This window comes from Mastigoproctus giganteus, chromosome 4 (genome assembly GCF_048544385.1).
Source record: "Mastigoproctus giganteus isolate SK-2022 chromosome 4, ASM4854438v1, whole genome shotgun sequence".
Classification (NCBI taxonomy): Eukaryota; Metazoa; Arthropoda; class Arachnida; order Uropygi; family Thelyphonidae; genus Mastigoproctus; species Mastigoproctus giganteus.
In genome coordinates this window covers 96,383,320-96,407,312 of record NC_143578.1, presented here as the reverse complement: position 1 = coordinate 96,407,312, position 23,993 = coordinate 96,383,320, and the positions used below count along the sequence as shown (strand labels likewise).

The 23,993-nt window shown below is 36.7% G+C and overlaps 1 protein-coding gene across 4 annotated transcripts in view; it reads left to right on the top strand.

Moving 5' to 3' along the window:
- The window catches only part of LOC150086925 (receptor-type tyrosine-protein phosphatase S-like), a 1,004,071-nt gene that overhangs the window by 90,132 nt on the left and 889,946 nt on the right, over positions 1-23,993 (top strand). For all 4 annotated transcript variants that reach the window (XM_090372826.1, XM_090372825.1, XM_090372828.1 and 1 more), the window contains one exon: positions 699-860. In XM_090372826.1, the coding sequence (XP_090228952.1) occupies positions 699-860 (162 nt within the window). The remainder of the gene's footprint in view (positions 1-698; positions 861-23,993) is intronic.

Here is a 23,993-nt window from a genome sequence, read left to right as displayed (position 1 = left end):
CTGAATGCAACAAACAAGCATTAGAATGTTGTCTAGATTGATTTTAATAACATGGCTTGAATTCTCTCAGGGTAACAGTATTTTTAAAAATTTTATTTTTATTATCAGCCATTGACCCTTTGCTGTTCCATGTGCTGTACACGGTAATTACAAAATAATCTTACAAGAAATTAAGTTTGATTAGGTCTACTAAATAGAGAGGCCTCTTAAAAGTGGGGCTCCTAGGGTTCACAAGAGTCCTAGGAACATATAGCTCCCCCCACCCTGTTCAGTGCTAAGGCTATAATCATATGATTAAGCAAAATGTATCCATCCACAGTAATCACAGAGGAAATTAATACATGACACTATATCAGCTTTGTCAGAAGGACACTCCCAGAGTTACTATTCTTTCAGTAATTATTTTGTTTTGACACTGTCATCATTCAGCTGTAACTATTATCTGAAGAAGATTGGTTTGGATTTTATTGGTGCATTAGCAACTAAGGTGTGCCTGAAGAAGAAACTGTGACATGTCCATGAGGGTTTTTAAAATATGCACGCTTCTTTACTTTACAGAGTAAAATATTTTTAATCAGTGTAAATGTAGTTTATAGTCTTTCTTTTTTTAACAATTAGTTTAAGCTTATATGTGATGTACAAGAACTGCATAAGAAGTAGTAGTATGTTCAATTTTTTATTTTTTTATTTTCTTCCAGCTTGTGGAGGAAATCATTTTGGGGCTGACTGCTCTAAACTTTGTTATCCTCCACAAAATAGCAGCAACGTGGATGAAGGATGTGCTTTCCACCTCTTTTGTAAACCTGATCCTTATGGATGTTCTTGTGCCCCTGGTTTCAAAGGACCAAACTGCATGGACCGTAAGTTTGGGGAGGGGGGAGTTGAAAAAATATTTAAATTTAATGTTTAAATAATAATAAATAAAACAGTGAATATAATGTTTGGTTGCAAATTCAATATAATTAAGTTTAATTTAATTTTATCCAAAACAACAAAACTGTTATTCAGTTTTCCTATTTGCTTAATCAGTGGTAGCATGGGTCATTTTGTGATTCCTTTTACAAGGGATTATGCATATAAATGCATAATTAGAGTAATTCTTAACTTATTAAAAAAAAAGCACACACACACACACACACACACACACACACACACACACACACACACACACACACACACACACACACACACACACACACACACACAGAAATTTTTTAGATAAAAAACCAAATGTCTAGGTATGTGTACCATATGTCAAAATAAAGTGCAATTACCCTAAGGAGAAAATTTACATTGCAAATCTGTGACTTTTCAAGTGAAATGATGCCTCCATAGCCAGGTGGGAAAGAGCAGCAGTGCATAGCACACGCTTCTTGATTAGACCGGGGTTCGAGCCCATCACCACCAAATACGGAGGATGCAGAAAGGTCAAGGGAACGACCACCGCATATTCCCGGAGCAATATGGCCTTAGTTGCTAATGCTCCTAAAAACCAAATAACAAACAATCAAGTGAAATTTAAGCTTTGGGAGAAAAACCTTTGGGTGGATGAGGGACCACAGTGATGGAATGTTTTGCAAGAAAGCCTTGAACGAAAAGTACTGGGTGTCCAGGGGCATTGTTATGATGCAAATACAAATTTACTGAAACCCACTTTTCTGGTTGTTTTCTCCAAATAGCATTACACAAAAACCATATGACTGCTTTATAGTATTTGTTTTCTCCAAACAGTATTGCACAAAAGCCATATAACTGTTTTATAGTACTATTCCTGGTTTACTGTTTGACCATGCAGAACAAATTCATAATGAACAATGTACTGTGAGTCAAAAAATGTGATAAGCATAATCTTCACATTTCATCAAGGTTGTCATTCTTTCTTTTGGCGGACGCCTCCATAGCCAGGTGGGCAGGAGCAACAGTACATAGCACACGCTTCTTGATTAGACTGGGGTTCGAGCCCTTGATCACCAAATACGGAAGGTGCGGAAAGGTCACGGAATGACCACCACATATCCTCGGAGCAATATGGCCTTAGTTGCTAATGCTCCTAAAATCTAAAAATAACATAACATAACTTTCTTTTGGCCTTGGAGATAGGCTTCCATTGAGAGAGCTGGGGCCTTTGTTTCCAGATCATGACATTCTACTCTTGATCACCAGTAATGATTAGAAGAAACAAAATATGGACCAGCAGCAACAACAACACATCAATGAAGATCCTGACATGTGAGAACCACCCTCTGTGATCATCAGCGAGGACACAAGGCAGAAATGGCTGAAAAATGTCACAATTCAAATCTTATATTAAAATTGGTTGAAATATCCCACGAGAAATATCAGTTTTACTAGTGTCTTCACTGATAGTTAATGTTGATTGTTTGTGATCAAAATATGAATGTGAGTGATTGAATCATTAGTTCTTGAAGTTGGAGAGAGGGACATAGTGGGGAACATCTTCAGTGGACAAGTAGCACTCTGTCAGTCTGAAGTGGCATTTTGCAAAATACTAATGTGTTCAAACATTAGCATTTTGCAAGTGACACATTGCATCACTTTGACAGCTGTTTTTAATCTTTCATTGTTTCTGTTGTGCTTTTCCCTAATTTGAAGCAAATTTGGATGCAGATTTACTCTCAGTAAAACTACTAATTTTTAAAATGCAAAAAAACCACTTGATATTTAGCACCAATTCAGGTCGACTACACATAAACAGGTGGTTCCTGTGTTACTGTGACTAGATGAGTCAATGAACAATGTTTGACAAATTGCAACTCCATACAGTGTCATAGTTTCAAGATAAGAAGACCATCCCTAAACCTTTTGATCACACTTCATATATACAAAATTGACTAAGCAATCAATTTCTGATTGTGTTTTTCCAGCTAGAATAGGTGGGGCTACTCATCAGCTATAGTTAATATTATTACAATTATTAAATTATTTAGCAATAGCTTATCATTGCAGTAGTAGTAGTAGTAGTAGTAGCAACAGCCAAAAAAAAAAAAAAAAAAAAAAAAAATCACACCATTCCCTCCAAATCCTGTCCAGTTCCTCCTTAAATTTGTTTAACCTATCAACTTCCACAACGACAGATGGAAGTTTGTTCCAGCAATTAATCACCCGCTGACTAAAGGCAAATTTCCGCACATCTATTCTACATCTGTCTTTTCTTAATTTGAATTTATGCCCCCTTAGGTTCGTAATCTGAACAAGTGGAAGGATCCCATCAGAATTCAGCATGCTCAACCCATTCAAGGCCTTATACACCTCAATCAGATCACCGTGTAGGTGCCTAGTCTCCAGCCACTGCAGTTTGCAGAACTTAAGCCTCTCTTGGTAAGAGGATATCTTCATTCCCCTCACCAATCTTGTTGCCCTTCTCTGTACACGCTCAGTTCAGTTTCAGTTTTCAGTTTTGTTCAGTGTCGTGTGAAGTGCACAATGTCTTCTCGTAAACATTTAACTTTAAAAGATAAAGTCGAACTCATTAATGCGTATGATCTGCAAAAAAATAGTGTTCGCAATCTCGCTGCAAAATTCAAAATCGGGAAGACGCAGGTAAGCGACATCCTAAAGAAAAAAAATGAACTGCTCAAACAATTTTGGCAACACGGAAATGATCACATTCAAAAATCATTCCCGAAAACTGTTGGACTTCAAATTGACAATGCTATGTATGAGTGGTTTTGTCGCGCACGTGCTAAAAAAATTCCCATTAATGGGCCTATTATTAGGGAAAAGGCTTTGGAGATTGCGAAATCTATGGGAGTAAATGAGTTCAAAGCTTCTGTTGGATGGCTAGACAAGTTCAAAACTCGGCATAAAATTTCTTCGAAAACCGTAAGTGGTGAAGGTGGATCTGTTGATACTGGGATTGTAACAGAGTGGACCATCAAATTGGAAGATTCATGTCGTGATTTTGAAGCTAAGGATATTTACAACTGTGACAAAACAGGGTTGTTTTTTAAAGCTCTTCCTGAAAAAACAATGAGTCTAAAAAACGAAAAGTGCCAGTGCGGAAAAATTTCTAAGGAAGGCTTGACTGTACTATTGTGTACAAATATGCTGGGAGACTTTGAACAACCTCTTGTTATAGGAAAACAACAAAATCCTCGTTGTTTCAAGGGCATAAAGTTGAATCTTTTGAATGTTGACTGGAAGTCTAATAAAAAAGCATGGATGACACAAGATATCATGAGCGAATGGATAAGTCACTTTAACCAAAACATGATTCGTCAAAACAGAAAAATTATTCTTTTCATGGATAATGCTGCATCTCACCCGCACATTGAATTGTATCATTCAAATCGTTTTTCTGCCACCAAACGCATCTGCAGTGTGTCAGCCCTTGGATCAAGGGATAATAAAAAAAATTTAAACTTCACTACAGAAAACGTGTTTTAAGACATCTCATTGCAAACATGACCGATGTAACATGTGCGAGTGACCTTGCAAAGAAACTCAGCATCCTAGATGCGATTCAATGGATTTCCTCTTCAGTAAACGCAATTAGAAAACAAACTGTCATGAACTGTTTTGTAAAGTCTGGCTTCTCAATCACAAAAATTGAAGTTGTGAACAGCAATGTGAAGCACCAAGAAGAACAAGAACTTCAACATGTATTGATAATGTACGATACTTCAGCTACAAGTGACCCTGGCTACAAAGATATAGACTCGAACCTCACTACAGAAGATGGTGCTATAGATATCAACGACATTATCATCGATATTTTTCAAGAAGTTCCTCATGAGGATGAAGAAATGGAAGGAGGTCATTCTGTCGAAGAACATATTAACGACGAACCACCGATGAAAATAGAAGAAGCGCTCATACAAATCAATCGTTTAAAAATGTTTTTCGCCGCTGAAGAAGATACTGAAGGACTTTCGATGGTTTCTTCACTCCAAACAAATGTTGAAAACAAAATTATCAGCCGGAAGAAGGTGCAGAAGAAAATAAGTGATTACTGTATGTATTTTTCTTAAGATAAAGTCATAATATGCATAGCACAATTGTATGTATATTATTTACGAAAATATTGTGCAAAATCTGTATATAATTTAATTTAATTTTACATTAAACGTTTAACGATTTTTCTTTCTTTCTTTTTTTTTTTTTTCTCCCTCAGACTTCTTGTTAGCGGACACTTCTCTCTAACGGACACATTTTCGTTCCCCATGGCTGTCCGTTAAAGGGAAGTTTCACTGTATATAGAAAGATTTTTTCATTGTTATTCGCATCATCCATACAGTACAAAAAATCAGTTTTATACAATTGCATTTACAATGCAATAAAATATAGTCATGTACAAGAAGATGTAGAAGCACAATTGCAATATCTAACCAAACCTTCACTAAAAGGAAATATACTCTATACAGTTAATATGAGATACTATATCCTCCTACTACAAACAAAAACAACAAATAATGCACTAAAGTCACGCTTCCATACCACAGTCAATTTTCTTGACAACTCAGTAACATCTTTTCAAGCACTAATATTATGCTAGTTTTCTTCTCATACAATAGACTAGGAATATTTATTAACAGATACAAAGAAACATACAAATACAATAAATAACTAATATAGCTTATTAAATGCCAACAAAACTGCAATTTGTGCTATAAGTAGCACAACTGTCAAATTCGGATCATCCAGAACAGCAAACACCAGAACTTACTCATAATAACAGTTGACAGTCAAACCACTCCGTAACTGAACTTAGCTTGCACTCGCACTCCTTTAATAGATTTAATAGATTCAGCAATAACTCTAGTCAGATTAAACTCTAATTATAAATTAATACAGTGCAAAGCTTTAGCCATTGAATGGTTTTGACAAAACGCATTGTATGAAGTGCTGAATGCTAAACTACTGACAAACCTTTCCCCAAAATGGCTCTTAACACATTAGATTTCCCACACGTGACACAGTAATGCATCCTGGGAGTTGAAATCAATATAGAGTCTGTTACTTTCTTCTCTTACCATGAAACCAAATGATGATGACGATGTTGAAAGTCTCTTGTCAAGGCTCTTGTTTTTTAATACATTATTTCGATTCTTTTATAGATGACAACCTAGGAAAATGTTGTGCACTTCTTTTCTTCCTTAGGGCATGTTTTAAATAGTTTAATTTTAAATCTTTTTCACATTTTATCCTCTATGAATTTATTTTCTTAAGTGACAGATTTAGAGGTGAGTACTGCAATGATAAGCTATTGCTGAATAATTTTATGAAAACGTATGGCACTTAAAGCTCTAGTTAAACAATTCAGTTGTTATTATTACAATATAATTTAGCAGCACTCTCATTTAAAAGAAAAATGGCTAACTAGTAGAGTATCTCCTGACTTAGCTATATCTAATAATGCACAATCAGAAAAGGGTAGCTTTGCCAATTATGGATTAGATATATTGAATGCTGCTAGCTCCTAATAGTATGCCATTCAATGTATTATGTTTATAATTGGTAGTATACAGGTAGTCCCTGACTTTATGAGTTAATTTGTTCCTAGCATGAGCTCATAAAGCAGGATTTTTTTCCCCATAGATGTAATGTTAAAAATGAGGGTTGCATTCTCAATGATGAAATTTGACCAGAGTAATGTTAAATAAAGGTCAACAAAACAATAGTTTATGATTAAACAATGATTTATTTATGTCATACAAATGTTAAAGAGTGTTTATTCTTCATCATCATCAACTAAATGCACACTCATTGATGGTTCTTCACTCATTATTGGCGAGGCACTCATTGGTTTGTTGGAAACAAAAGGAGTCGTTTTCTTCTTCGGAAATGCTTCAAGAATCATGTTTCCAAGATAGTCTTCTCTTTATAAATTTTACGATAGTATGTATAAGCATTTTTTAAATCTGTAGCAACTTTTCTGGTATGCTTGAAATTTGAATCTTGTGACTCGAAAATCTCAATTGCTTTTTCTGTGTTGAAAAGCTTCATCAAGCCCCTTGAGAGTGAAGGAACAAACAGCAGTTTCAGCTGGTAAACCTTCTTCTTCTTCTTTAACTTCTTTACATTTTGCCATTTCAAGGAGGTCTTGATTTGTGAGCCCTCCATTCTGTGTGTTAGAAGCAGATCAGTGATATTAGTTGTAGAAACTTCAAGCTGCAATTGGTTAGCAATATTAACAACCTCTTCTATTTAATTTTGTATGATCAATGCTGGTTCTTGAAATTCTTCAAAATTATCAATAAAATGATTACAGATTTTATTTTGAACGCCATGTTCTTCTCTGTAATTTTGTCCTAGGCTGGTTTTATTATTTTGATTGCTCTAAAATATGGATTTTTTTCCAAAATTCTTTAAGAGTTGAACCTCCCTCCTCATCTCTGCTTGAATAAATAAACGCACGCATAGTAGTAATATATTGTATAGCTACACCTGTGGTTTGAAATGCCATATTTATGAATTTTTAGCATTTATTTATTGCAATTACCATTGATATTTTCGATTCTGTTGATACTTGATATTTGAAAAAAAGAGCTCGTGAACCCGGGAACTCATAAAGTGGGAACTACCTGTATTTTGTCATATATTTGTATATGAAATCTTTAATAATTTTCAATAAATTTCTTTTTAGGGTGATTTCACTTGATTTTGATTCAGGGAACATATACCTAGTTGTCCAATTTTTTAGATAAAAAATTTATTCTCACCTTTCAGCTTAAATAAATGTGTGTATATTCAAGACATCCATAACCGTTCAATCAATTCTCAATGTCGTTAGATCTTGTCTGATATATTACTGTATAGTTACTATGTAGTAGTTTCCTTCTTAAAAATTATATATTCATATATATTAAATGTTACATCAGACATTTTTATAATCTGCAGTAACTGAACCCATTACTATATTTCTCTCTATTTGTAATTCCAACAGTCAGTCTGTCAAATAAATTTTTTAGTTAACAGAATGAGATGTTGAGAACCATATAATTGATGCATGTAATAAATGATATAAGATATATGAATTATATAATTTCCTTTAGTGATTTAAGTTATTGTAGTGTAAACTATGATAAGTTTTGCTTCATTATCCAGCTGACAAATATTTTTTTATGTTGGTCATCCAATATTAAAAGTTGGACATAGTTGACCACTGGTCATATTGGAGTTAAGTATGGTACAATCACATATAACTTTTTGAACTACGACAAAGACTTAGTGGGGTTAAGCAGCACTTGAGCAAGTATAGTTAGCAAAAACAATTTTTACTAAGATCTTTATTCAATTTTCTTCAGATTTTAACATAAATTGCTAAGTTAACATACCAATTTTATTAGCTAAATAAATTTTCTGAAGTATACACAAAACATTAGTTATATCAAAAAAAAAAAAAATAAAACTAAACAAATATAAAGAAACTCAGCAAAACAGGTATGTCCAACTATAAAATTTAGATTTATTACCAGACATCACATGCATAGCAAAGTTACAGGTTATCACTACTTCTGCAAGTACAGGTGGCTATTTTGGCTTTATTCTGTGAAGAAAATTATTTGAATCGGGATAATTATAAAATTATCCTAATCGGAATAATTTCCGTCCAGTGAAATTGACAGTGATCACTACCTACTAGAACACACTTTCAAAATAAGAAGAAACTATTTTAATAAAAAGAAGAAAATACTGACAAAAACTATTAAGAAATTAAAAATACATTTGTTGAAAGATAAAAGCACTAAATTTCTCTATGAAAGTCGATGGAAAGATAAACTCAAATCTGATGCGAGTGATAATGTGGAGAAAATCTGGTCAACCATGAAAAATCAATTCTGGGAGCTGCTGAAGAAAGTCTTGGATATAAAAAAATATAAAAAAATAATATATAAATATTATATATTATTATATATTATAAAAAATAATATTTTATAGGTTTATATAAAATATATAAAATATATCTCATCAATAATATATAGAAAAACTATATAGAAAAAATATATTTTTTCAATTGATGAGAAAAAATAAAGGCCTGTAAAGTGTTCCTGCAAACTAAAGACCTACATCTACACATAAAATATAAAAAGCTTAGAGCAAAAGTCATAAAACTAACCAGAAGAATCCAACGAGAAGACTGGGATAAATTTGTTAATTCCTTAGAATGTGATATCATGGGCCCACAGAGAAGAGGTTTCAAAATTTTTAAGAAATTACAACTAGGCACAAATGATCAAATAAAAACTAACTCCATCTCTCAAGCAGAATGGAAGCAACACTATTCCGAACTATGGTGTAGCCCTGGCACCAGGGAATGGGAAGTTGAATCTGTGGTGACCGAAGATGAAGAAAATATAACATTTAATATTACAAAATTTGAGATTTAATATTACAAAAATCAAAAAACCAAAGAAAGCCAAGGCATAGACAATTTGAATGTAAAACTATTTAAATATGGTGGCACCTTATTAAAAAAACGTACTACTAAAATTATATAACATCATATAGCATAAGCAACAGATACTCAAAGATTGAGAAACAGAAATAGTAATCAATTTACACAAAATTGTGTAAAAAAACATGGGAAATTAAAAGTAGATAACACAGTAAATGACGTAAAATGGTATAAGAAAAAATGGATCAGCCACATAGAAAGAATGCACCCAAACCAGATCACAAAATTAGCCTTTAATTACAAACCTACAGGTAAGAGAGATGTGGATCGACCAAGACAACGATGGCAAGATCAAGACTTCCTCCAAGAGCTACAATGGCAAGATCAAGACTTCCTCCAAGAGCTACAATGGCAAGATCAAGACTTCCTCCAAGAGCTACAATGGAACAGGTCTTAAAAGACCTAAGCTGGATGAAGTTCATGACAATGTCGAAGATGAGAATAATTTCCTAAGTCATTGCAAATCTGTAACCTTTCAAGGGGGATTTAAGTTTGAGGAGGGGGAAAAAAAAAACAGTAGAGTTAAATTTGGTATAGTAGGGTGGATGAGGGACCATAGATTCGAGGTGAGTGGACGTGCTTCATCAGGGCTCCTCAGTTAAGTGGATTGGATTACTGTTGATTAGTGCTTTTAAATATTTGATTTATTTAGATATTGTTGGATTGTTTTGTTATAGGTTTTCCTGTAACAGTTTGATTTTAATAATATTATAGATATAATTTTTTAAAGTTAATTTTCATTAATATTTAGCTAATTTTATAATGGTAGTTACGAGATCTACCTTAAACACGTCACAGGGTATCGTGACTCACACGGAAATAGCCGATGGTGATTTACAGGTGAGTCAGGATTTAATCCGTTGCGGAACCTGTGGAATATTTTCCAAAGTCGACCTGGTGACTAATCATAGCTCACCTGGGGATTCTTTTCTTTGTGATTGATGTAAGGAGTGCACCGATCTTAAATTACAATTTGGTGCGCTGATGGAACAATTTGAGTCTCTGAAAAAATGGGTGCTTGCCCTCGAGAATAATGCATCTGGGAGCCCGTCAGGGACTCAAGACTCCAGCAATCTACCAAGGAATGAACACACCTGATTCAGGCCTCAAAACAGAAAAACCAAGTGCAAACTACTCTGGTTAAAAGGACATTGTTTTATTAGGAGACTCCATTGTCAGGGAAACAGGGAATATTTTTTGTAATAAGGACAGGTGGAGTAGAACCAGAGTATGTCTGCTGGGAGCAACTATTAATGATGTCACCAACAGATTGTCAGATTTTAAGGGGGGTAAAGAGAATATTATTATTCATGTGGGGACTAATGACATTAAACGTACACGATCTGACGATTTGTTGGAAAAATACAGGACCATGCTGAGGAAATGCCACGAGCTAGGCCACAATGTCTATGTGTCTGCAATTCTGCCCAGCCACGATAGGAGGGATTATATATTGAAAGCCTTGTGGATTAACTCAAGACTTGAAGGACTCTGCAAGGCTTTAGGGGGGAAATTTCTATCAGCATGGCCCACACTTGTAGGTAGAAGGAATTTGTTTTGTATAGACGGGATACACTTAAACAAAGGTGGTGCAAAAGTTTTTGCCAATATTATTGAGGGTACCTTAAAGGTTCAGGGAAACTGCTAGTTAGGGGGGATGTAGGTAATACTAACACATGTTTATCTGATAATATTGGTCAAAGTAACTCTTGCACGTACCTCAAGAGTTCTTATCTGTTATCCCAACTGGATATATTATCTAGATGTTCTCTTGGCAGAAACGTTTCAAGTGAGTGGGTAGCTAATGCCAGGGAAGAGAGCCTAAAAAACTTCAAGGGTTCTGTTAGGGTTGTTAAATATACAAGAACAGTAAGTCTTAATTGTTTATATAGTAATGTTAGAAGTGTCATCAATAAAATGAGCGAATTTGAACTGCTGGTTAAAACAAGTAACACGGACATAATAGGGCTTACGGAGACGTGGTGCCACCTGGAAATTGGAGATGATGATGAGTTTCAGTACGGCTTGTATAATGTATTTAGGAAGGATAGGGTAGATAGAAGGGGTGGTGGGGTAATGCTTCTTATCAGAAGCAGCCTGAGTGTGATGATAGCTTTCCCGGATTCAGACATTTCACATGCTAGTATAGAATCTGTATGGTGCGAGATAGTTGGAAACAAAGGTATAATACAAGTAGGAGTAATCTACAGACGAGGTGATTGTGAAGATTATGACAAAAGCCTCTACATGCAAATGGAATGGGCAAGTAAGCATCAATGTCTTATTATGAGTGATTTCAATTTGCCTCTAATTGATTGGAGTAAATGGGAAGGAAACTCGACATGGGGAACAAAATTTTTAAATCAACTAGATGACTGTTATTTGTATCAACATGTCAGGGAAAGTACTAGAGAAAAGAATATCCTAGACCTCATCATCACCCACGAATCAGATGACATAACAGGGCTTACAGTAGAGGAACCAGTAGCAGGAAGTGATCACGGAGTTCTACGGTGGATGATGATGAGAGAGGTAGCAGCAGTAAAATGCAAAGGAATGGGTTTTAATTTCAGAAAAGGAAATTACGATGCCTTAAGTTACTAAAAAAAAAAAAAAAAAGTAAAGTGCAGCCATTATCAACCCACTGCAGGATGGAAGCCTCCTCAACAATTTATGCTGAGGGAAATGGACCATAATCTGCCACGCTGGTCCAGTGCGGGTTGGCAGATTGACCGTATTCAGCAGTCAGGGGCTTAAAGCCCGGTCTACTCAAAGAGCGTGTGCTACTGCACTCCTGCTCCTGCCCACTCGGCTACGGAGGCTGTACTACATGGCCTACATGGTCATGCCGTACTACATGGCCTTAAGGTACTACATGGCCTCTATTAACTTGGTAGATATCGCACAGAGAATGAATACATTTGAACTGTAGTATGCTTTTAAAATATTAATCACAGATGCCTTGAATGCATATTTACCATTAAAAAAATACTTCACGAGGATGGTTCCAAGTTGAATGAATAGTGAAGTTGCCACATTACTTGAGCAGAAAAAGGTGGCATGGAAAGGTTACAGAGAAATAAAACATACCGAAGCCTATAACAGCTACAAGATGATCTGTAATAGAGCCACAGAAAAGGTTCGACAAGCAAAGGCAGTTTATGAGAAATCACTAGCAAACAGAGCAAAGATAAGGAATTATTCACATATATAAATGCCAAGAAGAGCAGGACAAACCAGATCGGACCTTTACTTAAGGGAAAGGGGATAGTATTAAATACACCAACTGCCGTTGCAGATGAACTCAACAGTTATTTTGCATCGATATTTACAATTGATAAAACTTTTGTGGCAATGGGAAATTTTGGGAGCGAAGTTGAAAAATATGTAATTAATGATATTGAAATTTCGCAAGATTATTTAATGAAAAAACTTTCGAGCTTACAGGCCAGTAAGGCTCCTGTAGTTGATGGAATATACCCTATAATCTTAAGGGAGGTGGCAAGTGAGTGCATTGAACCATTGAGGCTAATTATGCGAGCATCACTAGACTCTGGGGAGGTTCCCTTGGATTGGAAAAGTGCCAATCTATCTGCCATACATATGGGTGGCTCTAAGAGTGAAGTGGGAAATTATCGACTTGTCAGTCTGACTTCAGTGGTAGGGAAAATCATGGAGGCAATGATGAAGAGTGGAATTCAGGATCATTTGGATCGAACTGAAATTCTCAAGGATACTCAGCATGGTTTTGTAAAGGGAAAATCATGTTTAACAAATCTGGTTCGCTATTTTGAAAGGGTCACTCACGAGCTAGATTTAGGGAATAATTTCAACATTGTTTATTTAGATTTCAGCAAAGATTTTGACTCAGTCCCACATGAGCAGTTGTTTTATAAGCTGGTCTCTCTGAAGAAGCTCAGCTTGACAGTGATCATTAACTACTCTGCCAATTTGCAGATGATGTTAAAATTGGCAGAGTAGTTAATGATCACTGTCAAGCTGAGCTTCTTCAGAGAGACCTAGATAAACTTCAGGAATGGTCAGAAAAATGGCAACTATGCTTTAATCCAACAAAGTGTAAGGTATTACACTTGGGAAACAGTAATCCCAAAATAACTTATTCACTTGGAGGAGTTCAACTAAACCCAGTACTGGAGGAAAGGGACTTGGGTGTTATGATACGGTCAGACATGAAATTCTCTGAGCATTGTAAACAGGTTGCAAGGAAGGCCCATGGTGTCCTATCGATGATCTATCGAACTTTTGAAAGTAGAGATAGGGACATGATAATCCCATTATATAAGGCTTTTGTTAGACCACACTTGGAATACTGTGTACAAGTATGGGCCGCACCTAAAGAAAGACATCGAGCTTCTTAAAAGGGTGCAAAGATGGGTAACTCACCTGGTGAGATTGACAAAAGGGCGTCCTTATGAAGAAAGACTTTGAATATGTGGGTTGCAGAGTTTGGGAACTAGACACCTTAGAGGAGATTTGATTGAGGTGTTTAAGGCTGTGAGAGGCATCAGTAAAATGAATGAGGATAAAATTTTCAAGATTATAAATGATGCTAGAGCTAGGGGACATGGCATTAGCATTAGTAGAGGCATTTGATGCAAGAAAGCAAGCTTATGCAGCATCAGCCAAAAAAAAAAAAAAATAAAAATAAATAAATAATAAATAAAAAATAACCACTTCCACTTCACCACTCTGTTCGTTCGAAATACCTGTCCAGCTGGGCCTTAAACTTATTTAGGCTATCAACTTCCACGACAAGGGATGGAAGTCTATTCCACCAACCAACCACCCGCTGGCTAAAGACAAATTTCCTCACGTCTATCCTACATCTGTCTTTTCTCAATTTGAATTTATGCCCTCTCAGGTGATTATTCTGAGCAAGAGGAAGAATCCCATCAGCATTGAGCATGCTCAAACCATTCAAGGCTTTATACACCTCTATCAGATCACCTCGCCGGTGCCTAGTCTCCAGACACTGTAATTTGCAAAATTTTTAAGCCTTTCTTCGTAAGAGCACCCCTTTGTTCCATTCATTAATCTTGTTGCCCTTCTCTGTACTCGTTCCAGCATCTCTACACCCTTCTTGAAATGAGGCCTCCAGACCTGTATACAGTACTCTAGGTGTGGTCTGACCATTGCCTTATACAAGGGAATAATCACCTCCTTATCCCTGCTAGAAAAATTCCTATATATCATCGACAATACACCATGAGCTACACTTGCAGCCCGTCTGCACTGCTCAGAAAACTTCATATCTGCCTGCACAACCACCCCCAGGTCCCTTTCATTCTCTACCACTGTCAGTGTAGTACCACAGAGTTGATACGTTGCTCTGGGGTTGCTGTTTCCCATATGTAGTACTTTACATTTGTCAATGTTAAACTTCATTTTCCACCTCTCAGCCCATCTGCTCAACCTTTCCAGATCCTGTTGCAGTAGCATAGTGTCAGTAGTGTCCTTGACATCCCTGCCAACCTTCTTATCGTCTGCAAACTTGGACATTAAGCTTGATATACCATCATCAATATCATTTATAAATACAGAAAACAATAATGGACCCAATACTGAACCCTGAGGGACTCCACTAATAACATTAGTCAACGATGAGCAGTATCCATTGATTACCACTCTCTGTATTCTCCCCCTCAACCACCCCTTTATCCATAGCAGCAATTTGCCTCCAATGCCACACTGCTCTAATTTGTGCAGAAGTCTTCCATGTGCAACAGTATCAAAAGCCTTTCTAAGATCCAAGTATATAATATCAAAGTTATTTCCTGCATCCAGTTCTTTTGTGACTGCATCATAGTATCCAATCATATTGGTCAGGCAAGACTTCCCCTTAACAAAACCATGCTGTGTCTGAGTTATATCTGAGCTAGACATAAATTCAAGTTACGGGGGGGAAATGTTTAGATTGGACTGCAGGAAGTTTTATTTTAGCCAGCGAGTTATAAATTACTGGAATAAGTTGCCTGCATGGGTGGTAGAGGCTGACAGTTTGGTGAAATTCAGAGGTCATCTGGATAGTACCTTTGTGTCAGGGTAGCGCATAGGATGATAGGTTTAATTTCCTTTTCTTTTATTAATTATTATAATTTATTTTATTTATTTATTTTTTTTGGCTGGTGCAGCATAAGCCATAGGCTTTCTTGAACCATGAGGCCATTAATAATACTAATACTAATAGTGATCAACTTCTTCACAAGGAATTCTTGAATGGGAGCAATGAATGATCAGGGCCATAAACCAATGAATCCCTGACCATTCATTGCTTAACATTCTAGTATTCCTAGTTAATATGTTAGCATTAGTAGAGGCATATGATGCAAGAAAGCAAGCTTATATAGCATCATCCAAAAAAAAAAAAAATCCTGATTCACCCATCCATTCACTCCAAACGTTTGTCTAGTTCAGCCTTGAATTCAGTTAAGCTGTCAACTTCCACAATGACGGATGGAAGCTTGTTCCAGCAATCAACCACCTACTGGCTAAAGGCAAATTTCCACACATGTATTCTACAACTGTCTTTCCTCAATTTAAATTTATACTCCCTGAATTGGAGAATCTGAGCAAGAGGAAGAATCCCATCAGAGTAGAGCCTGCTCAAACAATTCAAGGCCTTATTCACCTCAATCAGATCAACATGCAAGTGCCTTGTGTCCAGACTCCGCAATTTGCAGAAATCAAGCCTTTCTTGATAACAGCAACCCTTTGTTTCACCCACTAATCTTGTTACTTTTCTCTGTCTTCCATCAGCTCTACATCTTTCCTAAAATGAGGCCTCCAGACCTGTATGCAGTACTGAAGGTGTGGCCTTACCATTGCCTTATACAAGGGGATAATCACCTCCTTATCTCTGCTAGAAAAATTCCTAAATATCATTAACAAGACTCAATGAATTACTCTTGCAGCCTTTTTGCACTGCTCAGAAAACTTCATATCTGACTGCACAATTACCCCAGGTCTTTATAATTCTCTACTAACCTGAGTGTAGTAGCACACAATTGGTATATTACTCTGAGGTTACTGCTACCCATATGCATCACTTTGCATTTGTCAATGTTAAACTTCAGTTGCCACCTTTCAGTCCATCTGTTCAACTTTTCCAGATCTTTTTGCAGTAGCATACTGTCATTAACAACCCTATTAACCTTCATATCATCTGCAAACTTGGACATTTAAGCCTGATATACCTTTATTATTATCAGTGATAAATACAGAAAATAGGAATTGGCCTAACATGGACCCCTGGGGGACACCACTAATAAAATTAGTCCATGAAGAGCAGTGTCCATTTATTACCAATATCTGTCTTTTCCCATACCTTTATCCATAGCATCAGCTTGCCTTAATGCCATACTGCTCCAACTTGTGCAGTAGTCTTCCATGTGCAACAGTATCAAAAGCTTTTCTAAAATCCAATTATATGATATTAAAATTATTTTTTGCATCCAGTTCCTTTGTGACCAAATTGTAGTATCCAAAAAAATTGGCCAGACAACACTTCCTCTTAACAAACCCATGGTGTGTCTGAACTATAACTGCAGTCTTGCCTAGATGGTCCTGAAGTGCTTCTTTAACCGGTGACTCCATTATTTTTCCCAGAACAGAAGTTAAATTAACAGGCCTGTAATTATTTGTGTTACCTTTCAATCCTCCTTTGTGAACTGGGAATATATTTGCACATCTCCAGTCCCTAGGGACCTCCCCTGAGTCCCTGGATGCCCTCATAATCATGCCTAAGGGCCTGCTTACCTCCTTTGCTGTCTCCTTTAATATAACTGGATAGATCCCATCCACCTCAGGTGTCTTCCTTATGTTTAACTTCAACAATTTCTCCTCCACTTTGCTCTCAGTTATTACAAAATCCTTTTTGCTCAACATTACAGTTTGATAAACTTCTGGATTCTCCTCCATTCACAACTTCACATGTGTGAATATAGATGCAAAATACTTATTCAATTTGTCAGCTACCTCAGCAGAACCATCAACAATTGAACCATTGATATCAAGTGGGCCAATCTGATTCATCCCCTTCCTTCTAGAGCTGACATAAGTAAAGAAGTCTTTACTGTATTTCTTTGTATCCTTTGCCAAAGATTTCCTGTAATCTGCCTTTGCTTGCCTGACTCCTTTGTGACTTGATTACAAACTATCTTATATCTGCCATAGACATCTGTGTCTCCCGATAATTTTTATGCATCTCATGCATTTTTGTTCTCTGCCACGAGTCTCATCAGTTCATCTGACATACATTTTGGACTAAACCTTGAACAGTATTTCTTAGTTGGCATGAAAAGCCTAGTAGCTTCCAAATTAATTCTTTGAATGTATCCCATTTAGAATTTGCTGTTGGCAACATCATCAGTTGGTCCCACTTTATATAATTTAAAACTGTCTGAAAACACTGTAGTCATATTTACGAAAGTAAAAACCCTTCCTTTTACCCCTGACAGTAGTTACATCTTTGAATAAATCCCAAATCAGTGCACTGTGATCACTACCACCTAGTGGTTCCTTTATCTGAAGATTCTTAATGCATGAATAATCACTGTTGTTAATCAGATCAAGAGCATTACTCCCTCAGGTTGCCTCTTGAACATGCAGAAAACAATCATCCAATAATTCCATTAAAATCTTGCTGGTGTGTGAGTGACCAACCCAAAAGTTTCAGTCTATATCTGGAAAGTTAAAATCCCCCATTATAAGACAATCTGATTTACTTGCCCACTCTATTTCTCTGTCCATTTGTTCATTGTACTCATCAGAGTCATTAAGCCTATAACACACTCCTCTCAATTTTGCTTTTCCATTGCTTATGCCATACCGAACTGACTCAACACTGCACTGTCCATCCATGCTAACTGGATGCACTTTTTTAGATTTTATGTGTTTCTTTTCTAACAGTATGAGTTCTCCTCCTCCTCTCCTATCCTTCCTATCCTTCCTGTACACATTGCTCTCCCCAAATTCCAATTCTACATTTCTTATATCTGTGGAACACCACTTCTCTGATATCCCAACGATATCTGCCTTTGATTTCTTGACCAGCACCTCAAATTCATTAAATTTATTTATTGTACTCCTGGCATTGGTGTAAATGTTTGTATAAAAAGTAAAGTGCAGCCATTATCAACCCACTGCAGGATGGAAGCCTCCTCAACAATTCATGCTGAGGGAAATGGACCATAATCTGCCACGCTGGTCCAGTGCGGGTTGGCAGATCGACCGTATTCAGCAGTCAGGGGCTTGAACCCCGGTCTACTCAAAGAGCGTGTGCTACTGCACTCCCGCTCCTGCCCACTCGGCTACGGAGGCCGTTGTTTGTATACATGTACCTATTCTTACTCTTAGTTTCGTAAACACAACTCATGTATTTACTTGTTCCATGATGCCTCCCAGCAGTCTTTGAAATCCCCAGCACCTCACTTTCCAGCCTGCTGTTCATTCCAGTAGAAGCAGTGCAGGAATCAATTTCACTTCTGCCTGTGGCTACTGTTAATCTATTAGTCTGTGAATCTCCCCTAAGCTAGCAGTTTTCCGACCCACCTAACACTGCCTTGATAGCATCAGAAAATATTCTTGCACCCTTTCTATTTAAGTGTATCCCATCCCTGTAGAAACAATCTCTCCTGTTAACAAGCACAGACCATGCTGGGAAAAATTCTATCCCATGCGCCTTGCATAATCTCTCCAGGGCCGAATTGATCGACAAGGCTCTCATCATATACTACCTCCTATCATGTCTGGGCAGAATTGCAGACAATTTCAAATTTAACCATAACGCATGACTTTTTTCTTTTCAACATTTACCTGTACTTGTTAAGTAAATCTGCAGATCTCCTACTCTTAATGTCATTAGTGACAATGTGTACAATATCACCCTTTGTGCCCTTAAAAGATGATATCTGCTCTACGTCATTAATCTTTGCCCCTAGCGGACATGCCCTTGTTTTACCTATCTTTTTTGCATAATATATTCACCGTCTCCCTGACAATAGAGTCACTGACAATAACTAGCTCCTGTTGGACCAGTGCATTCTGCCTTAGCGATTGCCGCTGCATTGCCTGATGCACAGAAGTGAGCTCTGGCCTTCAGTTGGGTAGCTGAGAGCTTGATCGGCCCTCATATTAATTTCTTTGTAGATATATACCCTACACCTTAAACTTCTCTAGGAGGATGTCTTTGAGTGAGTGTGCTAGGAGCAGAGATTATGAAGAAATTAGGTGCCAACTCAGAACGCTGAGTTGGCACCTAATTTCTTCATAATCTCTGCTCCTAGCACACTCACTCAAAGACATCCTCCTTGGCTAGATCAAATCCTGTTCTAGACAGGTCTGCAAACATTTCACATTTCACACATTTTTTTAGGCTGTGATGTGTTGGAGAATTGCCTCCTTCAGTTCTCCCACTACTTTGTGCACGTTGCTTCGCTGCTCTAGTCTGGGGCATGATTTTCGTTTAAATACAATTTAATTAATTAAGAATGAAAATTAATAAGGTTTATAAATTTAACTGATTAATTGACTATACAATACTATATATAGTATTGACTATACAATATTATACAATAGTATTGACTATACTATACTATACTTGACTATACAATACTATATATAGTATCGACTATACAATATTATACAATAGTATTGACTATACTATACTATACTTGACTATACAATACTATATATAGTATTGACTATACAATACTATACTGTTGTATAGTATTGTTTAGTCAAGTAATGTATTGTATAGTATATTATTGTATTAACCTAATGCAACAATACATATTATATCTAGTTTTATGTTATACCTTATGCTAAGTTTGAGATATACGCTATCAAACTATGCTATATCATAACAATCACAATGTTAAATTAATTAAATAGAAGTTTCTTATCTAAATAGAAATATGTATGCCCAGAAAGTTTTAAAAACCTTCACACTACTTATTTATTAAGTTGATCACTATTGGTCCCTCATCCACCCTATGTTGTCACGATGCAAGCAGCAATTCCCTGAAGTCTACTTTTTTGTCTTTTTTCTGAGTCAAAAAATAATGATAAGCATGATCTTCATTCACATTTGATTCAGATTGTGATGTTTTTTTGAATCTTGGAGGATATGAATGTTTCCATTCAGAAGATTGAGCCTTTGTTACTTCAACGATTCATCACCAGTAATGATGAAAGAAACAAAGTGTGGGTCGCCAGCAGCATGTGGATGTAGATCCTGATGTGTGAAAAATCTCTATTATCTTGATCGTCACTGGATATCAGGCACGGACATGGCTGAAATGCATTACATTAGAAAACCTTGTGTCAAAATTGACTGACATGTCCCATAAGAAATATCAGTTTCGCTAGCAACCGATAGATGTGAGTCAGATCGTAAACATAAGTGATTGAATCATTGGTTTTTGAAGGATGTCTAGTGTAAAGATCATCTTTGAATTCCCTCTTTAAACCAGTAAACCACTAAAAAGTCTTTAAATGATATATAGCATTTTCTCTGCACCTCATGCATTTTCTAACGTGTGTGTTTCTATAAGCTGTTTCTAACATTGTGTGTGTTTCTATTGCACTTTCCCTGACTTGAAACAAAATTTTATGCGGATTCCCTGCTCAGTAAAATCACTCAGTTTAAAATGCAACAAAACACTTAAAACACATTCTGTTCAGTGTTTGCTAATTCAAATTGACTGCAGAGACAAAACACTTAAAACACATTCTGTTCAGTGTTTGCTAATTCAAATTGACTGCAGAGATTCATGTATTGTTATGTCTAGATCAATCACTGAACATGTTTTAATAAGTCAAAATTCACTATGATGCCAAAATTTCAAGACACAGTCAGTACTGAACTTTTTGATCACACCTAATATAATGTCAATGTCCCTTCTCTACTAGCTGTGACTGAAGGGAGTTTGAGTAGTTTATACCATTGAGGCATCTTTATGTTAATGAGCTAGATATATGCTTGCTGTGTATATGCCATATCCAAAATTTCATCAATTCATGCAACATGTCCTCCCCCTTCAAGTTTTAACTCATCTACGCCATGATTAGTCAAAATAATAAGAGCAAACTTATCTGAAAAAGATCTAAATCTTCTAAATATTTCCTGATTTATTTCACATACAGGGTGTTTCAGTTAAACGTTTCAGAACTTCTAAGAGGGGTAGGGTACATCCTGACAACTCGAAATCATATAGCAATGTGGGGTCGGAAATGCTTTCCTGAAGCGGTGTTGTACACAGAAGCACCATAAAGAAAAGAGACCGTAAGTGAGAAATCGTTTTAATAATACATGAACAGAAGCAAAAGGTACATGGATTAAAGTAAGTGTTCGAAGTTTCTTCAACCTCGTATTGCTTTCGCACAGTGGTACCTTGGAAAATGTGCTACAAATCCCCTTTTTCCTGCTGAAGTGTTGTTTTCCGATGAGGCATCCTTCACAAGGGAAGGAATTTTCAACACGCATAACGACCATATCTGGGCGGTCGAGAACCCGCAGCAATACGACGTCGTGCAGCACAGATTCAATTTTCGGTCAATGTATGGGCCGGTATTATGGGAGATCACCTCATCGGACCTTACCTGTTACCGTGTCGTCTAACCGCACCTATCTACTTGATCTTTCTGCAGCAAGTATTGCCACAACTTTTGAGAGATGAACAAATTTCTGCATCGACGCAACAGACAATGTGGTTCCAACACGATGGAGCCCCTGCCCATTATAGCGGAGATGTTCGTAACTACATGGATGTCACTGGTCAACAGTGGATCGGACGTGGTGGTCCCGTGCGTCGGCCTGCTCGGTCACCCGACCTATCATGTCTTGATTTTTATTTCTGGGGTCATATGAAATCGCTAGTTTATGACACCCCTGTTGACAGTGCTGAGGAGCTGGTTGCAAGAATCGCAGTAGCTGCCGAAGAAATTCGAAATTCACCTGGAGTATTCCAGAATGTTCGGATGTCCATGCGTCGGAGATGTGAGGCGTGCATTGTAGCCCGTGGAAGAAACTTCGAACACTTACTTTAATCCATGTACCTTTTGCTTCTTTTCATGTATTATTAAAACGATTTCTCACTTACGGTCTCTTTTCTTTATGGTGCTTCTGTGTACAACACCGCTTCAGGAAAGCATTTCCGACCCCACATTGCTATATGATTTCGAGTTGTCAGGATGTACCCTACCCCTCTTAGAAGTTCTGAAACGTTTAACTGAAACACCCTGTATATTACTCTCAGTTTCACTTTCAATAATATCTGTTTCCTTCTCCATTCCACCAAATTCCAATTAATTTTTCTGACAGAATCTCAATTACCAGTTGCCCCCACCATCACTAATTATAATTGTAAATAAAATTCTGATTATTTCATTTAGAATTCTTTTCGTTGCAAAGGTTTTACTTGTGCATTTACTCTGACACTCCTTTTTAGAAACTTCATGATCTGGAGTTTCCTCTTTTTGATCTTCTCTGACATAAAATCTCTTTACCCCATTCTGTCCAATTCATCTATTGCCTCTATCATTATCACAACTCTGCAGATCACTTCCTTTCTTTGAAACTTGGCTTTCTGCAGTTTATCTTTCTTAATAGTGAAGTACTTTTTCTTGATGACTTTAATGTTCACAGCTCCAGCTGGCTTCAATTTTGTAGTTTAACCTGTCAAAATGGCAGAAATGTTGAGGATTTTTGCAATTACTAATGATGTTACACAACTTATTCATTTACCTATCGGAATACCACGCAATCCTAGATACACTTAATCGTTTCCTCCCACCAACTCTTAAAGTACAGGGTTAACATTAGAGGTCTTCTGGGTACTTGAGATCACAACTTAGTCATGGTCTTTTCTCAAGTGGATTCTTATGCCTGTGGCCATTCTCAGCCTCATGCTGATTAGCATTACGAGAATGTGAAATGGAATGATTTGTGATTTCTTTTCCTTTGTTCTATTACCCTTCTAAATCTTCTGACCTTCATGTTTGCTCAGATGGTGTTATTGAAATTATTCTCATTGGGATGAAATCCTTCATTCCTTATTTTGTTCAGAAACCGTGGCCTTGATCTAATGTGTTTCAATAAATGTGCTATGGTTGTTTTGGATAAGAACATAACATATGTAATTGGCTTGTAACAAGATCACCAACTTCGTTTTCGATTTCAGTAGTTGTTAAAAAGTTATTAATCAATTCAGACTGGATTTTGAATTGCTTAAAAGTAGGAAACTTGCTTCTTGTCTAAGAGATAGCTGATCCTTGTAGTCTTTGGCAACAGCTAGCGTTAGCATCAGCCAGAAAAAAAAAAAAAAAAAACCACAATGCTCTGATTTCATCCCTCCATTTGTTACAAATACCTGTCCAGCTCAGCCTTAAATTTATTTAGGTTATCAACTTCCACAACAAAAGATGGCAGTCTGTTCCATCAATCAACTACCCACTGGCTAAAAGCAAAATTCTGCACATCTTTCCTACAACAGTCTTTCCTCAATTTGAATTTATTCCCTCCCAGGTGATTATTCTCAGCAAGAGGAAGGATCCC